Below are 8,808 nucleotides of genomic sequence, written 5' to 3' on the forward strand. Positions count from 1 at the left end.
TGGATGTGTTTTGCTGGGGCAACCACGTGAAGGAACGTTTAGTTAAAGTGGACACAGGTGAAAGGCTAAGGCGGACTGGTGAAGGAAAGTTTCACTGAAGCAGACACAGGAAAGAGGATGTTCTGCTAAAGCAAGCACATGAACGGACAGGCGATGAAAGATTCTTTGCTAGCAACATGCATGTAGTGGTCGGCATTACACTGCATAGGTGAGCTGCATTTGTCAGGAGTCCATAGAGAGAAATGCACCAAAAACTTCTGGTGGCTGGCATGCTGCACTTTTGACTCTTGAGTGCTAGGATTAAACTGTGCCTTGTTTGCAGGTTTACAGGCAACAATGAATCCCTTTATCTGTTGAACCATCTTGCTCGTTCTAACTGGTTTCTCTTTTCATTCTCAATTTATATTCCTAAAGAACAGTCTGCAACATGATATTTGAAATTGTGTGCTAGTAGGAGGAGAACTCTGACATCATAAAGCTATCCTCTGATCTCCATCAGCATATGCCCTCACAAGCACACATACACACAATAATAACCTTTTAAATTATTTTATGTATATCAATGTTTTGCCTGCTTGTATATCTGTGAACCATGTGCATGGTTTGCCTACTGTTGGGGAAAGCCGGAAGAGGCCATCAGATGCCCTGGAAGTGAAGTTACAGCCCGCTGTGAGCAGCCTTGTGGGTGCTGGAAATTGAACCTAATTCCTTGGGAAGAGCAAGTGCTCTTTACCACACTGATCAATCTCTTCAGTCCAGTCATTGTTTGGTTGGGTTTTTTTTGTTATTGTTGTTTGTTTGTTTTTTCTTTTTTCTTTTTTTTGGTTTTTCGAGACAGGGTTTCTCTGTGTAGCCCTGGCTGTCCTGGAACTCACTTTGTAGACCAGGCTGGCCTCGAACTCAGAAATCCGCCTGCCTCTGCCTCCCGAGTGCTGGGATTAAAGGCGTGCGCCACCACGCCCGGCTCTTTTTTTTTTTAAACTCATCTGAATCATCAACATCAGTACCCACAATTCAAATGAGTCTAGCCATGCTTGAGCAGGAATTGAAAGATGTAATGATAATCACAAAGATAATGGTCACAGCTTCCAACTGAATGATCTAAGCATACTAAGTATTTGCATTCACCTCTTTTAACTTTTTATTATAACATCTGACCTTTTAAGGACAGCTATTTAAAACACAAGCTATAAAAGTATACAAGGTGGCCCACTTGAACAGAGCCCAAGGTATTCATGTAGCCATATAACTAAATGCCAGCTCTTGTACTCCATGGCTATTCATTGCTTCTTGGGTTTAGAAAATCTAATTTTGAAATGCACAGCATCTGCAACAGCAAATCCAATTAAAATGGTTTCCTTTGGTTTATAATGTGTGTGGGAGAACACATAATATCTGTTAGTGGTCCTTCCAAGGTCACAACAAAGGAAGCCAAACTGACCCTCTTTTGTAAACTGACAGTGCAAACTGACAAATCAAATGATGGGACTTGCAAATGCAAATTCAAGAATGCCCCAGCAGATGCATAGTCCTTCTAAGTGGCATCAAGCAAGCTAAGAATAACTATACCTCATCACACCTGTTCATTTTTTAATAGAGGAAATATTTTTTAAATAACTCTAAGGTTTTCCTTGTCAACACACTGGATACTCAATAGCTAAGATGGCAGCTAATTAACCAGCTGGCACAAGCCTGCAAATGAAGACCCTAAGGAGTAAAAAACTTGCAGTATTCCTGAAGGTAAACACAGGAGCTGATGCTGACCTAGCTGAAATATATTTTGAAGGGGCAGGCAGCTCAATGTCTATCAGACTCTCCAGCCACAAGATTTCAAAACGTATGTGAACTTTCTCATTCACATAAAAACTACAAGGAATCTCAAACTTATTAAAAATGAACCCAGAGCCAGAAAAATGGCACAAACTTGGGGTCCCAGCATTCAGAGAGGCTGACAAAAGGATCATGAGTTTGAGACTCAAAAAAGGGGGGGGGTAGTATATAAAGTCCATGTTACTTTATATATAAGGCATAGATAGCTTAATGGTAGACCACATGTTTGGCATGCTCTGGGCTCTGAGTCCACTGCCCAGCACACAGTAAAGAAAAGAAATTGATGCTCACAAAGTAAATTACAGAAAAAATATTCACAATTTGGGCCACAAAATAAGTTTCAGGCCAGCCTACACAATAGTTAGTAAAAGATTGTGTTCCAAATAAGGAAAGAAATAAACTCCCTAAATTGACCTATAGAGTCTAAGGAATTCCTAGCAAATGCTAACTAGATTTTTATTCTCAAATTGACAAGATAATGATATAAAATAAAATTCTGAAGATTAGCAAAGACCTAGAAGATCCAAAATAATCCTTTTATTACCATTATTTTTATTTATTTTGAATGGAGCTGAAGAGGTGGTCTAATAGTTAAGAGCACTGCCTGTGGTCAGTCATGGTGGTGTCTTTAACCAGCAGAGACAGAGGCAGGCAAATCTCAGGAAGTTTCAGGGTAGCTTATGGCTCCATGTTCAGGGGTTCAGTAAGAGACACTGTCTCAAAAAACAAGGTAGAGAGCTACTGAGGGAGATATCCATAATCAACATCTGGGCTCTGTACAAATATGTGCATATGCAAGCATCCAAACACACAAATGAATAAAGGAAGACTTCCCAGAGTATTTATTTATTTATATTTTTCAGCTAGTTCTGCACATTTGGGTTACAATATTCCTTAGCTTACAGCACATCAAAATGAACAGTGGAGAATGCAGCCTGGAACCAGAGACAATAAAAGACAGTAGAAAAAACGGACAGCAGCAAGAAGTGACAGCTAACAGAGAAGGGATATATGAAGAGATTAGACAAAGCAGACATTACAAATTAAAAGGCAGAGAGATCTGTGCCCGTTTGCCACAGAGACAAAGAGCCTCCACTCTAACCCCTGAGCACTGTATATATCAGATTAACATAATTGATACTGTCTTAAGGACAGTCTTGAGTCATCAGGAAAGGATGCAATTATTTCCAGGTTCAGGGGTCCAGAAGGTAAGTAAACTTTTTGAAAACCTTTCCTTCCAAAATGGTTAGAAGTTTGAGAAGCAAAATAAACCAGGCACTAAAAGTGCTGATGCTGTTTCAGAGAGAAGTTTGACACAGAAAATAGTCCATATAATGTGGTCTACAGGCCAAGATGTTGTTCAGTTGGTTAGGTGCTTGCCTGGCATGAATGAAACCCTGGATGTGGTCCAGAGAACCACACTAAAAACATCTGGAATGGTGGCTTATTCATGCAATCCCAGCACGGAGGAGGTAAAGGTAAGAGGATTATGAATTCAGGGCCATCCCCAGCTATTTAGAGTTTTTCAGGGCAGCCTGGTCTACATGAGACTTTGTTTCAAAATAATAAAAGTTTAGCCCCATTAAAGACCCATTATTCGTTGGAATACATTTTACAGCATTGTGCAATGTATGCAAATCAGTGCTGTCATTTATACTCTTCTTATATTATATTTGAGCTAAAACTTAATGATGCCACATTGCAGTTGAAAATAAATTTGGGGCTGGTGAGATGGCTCAGTGGTTAAGAGCACCAACTGCTCTTCCAAAGGTCCTGAGTTCAAATCCCAGCAACCATATGGTGACTCACAACTACCCGTAACGAAATCTGATGCCCTCTTCTGGAGTGTCTGAAGACAGCTACAGTATAAACATAATAAATAAATAAATAAATAAATATTTAAAAAAAAAAGAAAATAAATTTGGCCAGGCAGTGGTGGTGCATGCCTTTAATCCCAGCACTTGGGAGGCACAGACAGGCAGATCTGTAAATTCAAGGCCAGCCCGGTCTACAGAGTGAGTTCCAGGACAGCCAGGGCTGTACAGAGAAACCCTGCCTCAAAAAAACAAAAAACTAAAAGAAAAAAAAAACAAAAACAAATCAAACCAAAAAAAAAAAAAGAACAAAGAAAAACAGAAAATTTGTACATAGATAGGTTTCCACACCTCCTTAAATTCTTAGTTGGGTAAGGCTCTAGTAGATTAAAAGAGTTTATATTCTTCATAGAGTGCAAAGTATTTTTCCTACTGATTATTAAGTAAGGTAGCATGTGAGAAGGGAATACTGTAGAAGCAAGCTAATGAACATGTGTCTATTCATTACTCAGGCTGAGCTATCAAAATAGCCCATACGGAAGTAGATTTAAGGGGAAAAATGCAGTTAAGAGAAAACAGGTAGAAATAAGGCTTACTTCTCCCTACTTCTTCCCGAATGTGGACCTCTTGGTTAGTTCAACCTGAATGTTCCAGAAAAAGCACAGCCTCAATACTGAAGCCCAGGCTTGGGAAGAATATCTCAAAGATATTTGTTTACCACATGTGAGGCTCTGGGCTCCATTCTCAACACTAAAATAAGATGATAAAATAAATCGAACCCAAACTTGCCCTTCCTCTTCCATTCCCAGCCTCTGGTTGGTTGGTTGGCTGGTTTTAGTTTTTTTTTTTTTCTTGAGAAGGCCCTCACTATGCGACCCTGACTGGAGATCTTCCTGTTTCTCCCTTCCCAATACTGGGATTAAATTCAAGCACCGCCACACCTGGCCTCCATTTCCAGTCTCTCTCCCCAAACCGAAGCCCTGACTCAGTTCTTTTTTTGTTTGTTTGTCTGTTTGAGACAGGGGTTTCTTGGCATAGCCCTCACTGTCCTGGAGCTCATTCTGTAGACCAGGTTGGCCTCAAAGTCAAAGATCTGCCTGTCTCTACCTTCTGAGTGTTGGAATTAAAGGTGTGCACCCCCACTGCCTGGTTCCTTGGTTTTTCTTTCTTTCTTTTCTTTATTGGATAGTTTTTTTTTTTAATTTACATTTCAAGTGTTATCCCCTTTCCTGTTCTCCCCCCTCCCTTGGTTTTTCAAGACAAAATTTCTTATTTCTCTATGTAACTATGGCTGTCCTGGAACTGGCTCTATAGACCAGGCTGGCCTCAAACTGTAGACCAAGCTGGCCTCAAACTTAGAGCTCCACCAGCCTCTGCCTTCCTAGTGCTGAGATTGAAGGTGCGCACCACCATGCCCACCTGCTCTAATCATTTGGAAAATCCTCTGTAATTCTGTAAACCAACTGTATTCTCCCTTTCTGCTTTGTCTTTGCTCATTTATTTCCTGTGTCTGGAATACCTTCTCTGCCTCTCCAACACTCCATTCCCACCCCTTATCCACCAGGAATAAATGAATTCCTCATGCCTTGTGCATCCCTCTGATTTTGAGACCCTCCCACCTCAGAAGTAAAAGCGTGCCTTCTCTGGGCTGCCTCATAAGAGAAACTGTGTACACACAAATAACTACGTAATAAGTGACCTTTCAAAGGGTTCTTCATGGCAATAAAAAGCTTTCTGAACACATAGGTAGATACAGGAGTATTTTTAAGTATATGAAATCTTTTTTGCATTTACAGTTATAAACTGTGCATGGTAGCATACACCTGTTAACCCCAGTACCTGGGAAGTAGAGGCAGGAAGAGCCAGAATTTGAGATCAGCCTTAAGAGTCTATGTCAGAGCCCTGAGTGGTGGTGCATGCCTTTAATCCCAGCACTCAGGAGGCAGAGGCAGACAGATTTCTGAGTTCGAGGCCAGCCTGGTCTACAAAGTGAGTTTCAGGACAGCCAGGGCTATACAGAGAAACCCTGTCTCAAAAAAACAGAAATCAAAACAAAGACTCTATGTCAGAAAGTGGAAAAGGGGCTTAAGAGATGGCTCAGCAGGTAAGAGTGCATGCTGGTAAGCCTGGCTACCTGAGTAGCCGCATGGTGGAAGGAAAGAACAGAGTCTTGCAAGCTGCCCTTTGACCTCCACATATGTGCTAGGGCACCTGCTCCCACACATATACGCACGAAAAAGAGAACAAAACAGTCTAATTTTGAAAAGAGCAAGTCCCAAGCTGTACATGGGGTTACAAGCCTGTAATTTTGGTTACTCTAGAGGTTGAAGCACATCCTTTCAACCAGGAGCTCAAAAGCAACGTCGGCAAGTTTTTTAAATGCCCACCTCAACAACAACAACAACAACAATAACATAAAGTTATAATATCCTATATGGTGTGTCCCAGCCACAGATATACTTATCTTTGCAGGGACATGGTGGTAGCTGCTGAAAAATACCTTAAGACAAATAGCTGCCAGTCTCGCCAGCCCCCTACTGCATCCCTATCCCCACCCCCACTTCCACTAAAACACAACAGAGTGCTAGGATGTATTGCCATACAGTGTCAGCATGTTAGAAACTTCCAAGGATCAAGAAAATGAACTGAGAACAAAGAAAGAAATGCCTGGCAATAGAATAGAATCATCCCTTTGTATTTCATTTTTGTGGCATTTTCCCACTAGGATTGTAACTTAGAGGTAGAGCATTTGCCTAGCATCCAACACACAGGCCCCAGAACACCTCATTCTCTCGTATCCATACAAGTGTGTGTGTGTGTGTGTGTGTGTGTGTACACGCATGCATGTGCATGCGAGTGCCTGTGTGTTATGAGTGGTGGTACACATGAAGATGTACCTACATCCTCTCAGCACTGAGGATTATTTGGAGCTGGTCCTGAGCTACAAAGTGAGACTGTTTCATTTTTTATGTGTGTTTTTTTTTTTTCTACGAAGTTGATCTTTAGCCCCCACTGCACAGGACTTGTGCACAGGCTTCCTTTTTTTTTTTTTTTTGTAGCCTCCCACATTCATTTAAACTGCCCTGAAACCCTGAAAAAGTGTGTGCCCCACTCCCACACTTCCCTTAATGATTTATTATTACATACAGAAAATAACATTGACCGCTTCCAAACAAAATACTCAAGACCAAAGGGTTCTTTGTTACCAAGCTTTAGACAGAGCCCTGCGTTTCCTGTGGTTTAACCGAAGTCATCGACGTGACCTCCTTCCAATTCGTGGACAGCCTCAAACAAGAAGTGGAATTTGAAACACACACTGTGGCTACCTGATTTGAGAAAAGAAAAACTACACCACGTCTAGTTTTTAATTCCCAAGTTACCATTACAAGGAACACCGCAGGGTAAGCAAGCACCACAGACGCACAAAAGACATGGCCAGAGCTGCAGCACCTGGCGGATATTCCTGGACTGCCAATGGTATTAGAGGAACTTTAAATTTTTGGAGCCTCTGCATGTTTCAAGGTACACCGAGAGTTCAAAGCCAAGCAACTCCAACTAGCTCAATATGTATACATCAAGTGCCGCCTCTCACTGCTCTTAAGCTTTTTACCAAAACAGTAGCAGCAGTAAGACATTTGCTAGCTTTGGTTTTGTCCCTCCAAGGCAATTAAGAAAGAGATTTTTGCCCTGTAGTAAGAGCTGAAGGAAGACAGGAAGCTCATAGGACCAGGCTGGAAAGAAGTGGCGGTCCTAGTGAGAAAACCCAAATCCTTGACCGCAGTTTGCCTACAAACTCCTCCTCCAACTTCAGGCCCGCGGCTTTCAGAATCCAAGCGCCTTTTTGACTTGGCCCTAGCACGTGTACGTGAAACAAACAGCAACCACCCACACAAGTAAATAAACCTCGCTTTTAAAACTACAGGGAGTGTTACAGGGAAGTGCATCTGCATCCTCATCCTCAGAAAGGTTCCGCTCCAGGGTACAGAATGCGGAGTAGGAAGATCCCTCCCTTAACATTCCCAACTCCACCAAGAGGCACCCAGGTGGGTGGTGGTGGGAAGTGAGGAAGAGACGTGGAACAGTCTCACCTTGCATGGTGGGCTTCTGGGGGTCCACCTGCGCGGCTTGAGCTGAGTAGAGAGCCACACACATCCTCAGAGTGGCAGCTGGCCTGAGGAACTGAGGTCCAAAGTCTGGGCGGCTCGAAGCTAGGAGCGCCACAGCAGGGGGTTGGGTGGATTATGGAGTGAATGGGGGCAGGGAAAGGAGAGGGAGAAAGACAGAGAGAGTGAGACAGAGACAGAGAGACAGAGAGAGAGAGAGAAAGAGAGAGAGAGAGAGCCCAGAGAAGACAAAGTGCACCAGACATCCCCCTACCCGAACAGGTTGAGGAGGGAGCTGGGAAGAGGGGAGAGAGCCTGGTGTTCCAGGCAACTGGGTGGGAGTGCACAGGGATGCGGTACTCACCTGCGAGGAAGACTGCCTGCAGCAAGCAGAGGTAGTTCTTCCCGTACTTCTCCGCGATCCTAACGCGATGCAGGGCCATGGCCATGTCCACCTGCACTGGGACCGCCTGCGTGAACGGCACGAAAGAACAGTGGTCCTGATTCAGCTGGAGACTGGGCGCCTTGGCGGCAGCCCTAGGCAAACGCTTGACTGCCAGCCACTGCGAGGCCAGGGCTGGAGTGGAAGCAGGAGGGGATCCTGTTGAAGGGAGCCCAGCCCGAGAGGACCCTGCTGGAGGGAGCCTTGCTGGAGGGGGCCCTGCTTCCGCCATCCTCAAACCAGACTTGCTAGTTGGTGACCCCAACCTCAACTGGCCACTGCCGGGCTCTGGCTCGCTAGCGGCCGGTCTTTGCAAGCACAGATGCGGCCAGAAGGGTCGCAGTCTACTCAGCTCAGTGGCTTAGAAGACTAGAGCCCCCTAGCTGGGACCAACAAGCCCCAGGACAGGGAGCCCAGAAACTTGCAGAGATTTCAAGACTCTGGCTGCAGAACGCTTCTGACCTCAGCTACTGAGAGTTGAGCAACTCCGCTCGGAGTGGATGTACACCCACGTCCCCGCCTAGTTTCCAACGGGATGAACAGGGGCGGGACACCGAGAACCAGAGGGGACAGCCCCCACAGAGACGCCCGCGGAGGGGTAGGGAAGGCTGGAGCACGT

The 8,808-nt window shown here is 44.2% G+C and overlaps 1 protein-coding gene across 1 annotated transcript in view; it reads right to left on the reverse strand.

The window, feature by feature from the left end:
• Window positions 1-8,604, reverse strand: part of Mcf2 (MCF.2 cell line derived transforming sequence) — a 122,124-nt gene extending 113,520 nt beyond the window's left edge. The window contains exon 1 of the mRNA XM_021153012.1: window positions 8,112-8,604. Within this exon, the coding sequence (XP_021008671.1) occupies window positions 8,112-8,421 (310 nt within the window). The 5' untranslated portion in view covers window positions 8,422-8,604. The remainder of the gene's footprint in view (window positions 1-8,111) is intronic.
• Window positions 8,605-8,808: the final 204 nt, after the last annotated feature.

The sequence above is a fragment of the Mus caroli genome, chromosome X, assembly GCF_900094665.2.
Source record: "Mus caroli chromosome X, CAROLI_EIJ_v1.1, whole genome shotgun sequence".
NCBI lineage: Eukaryota > Metazoa > Chordata > Mammalia > Rodentia > Muridae > Mus > Mus caroli.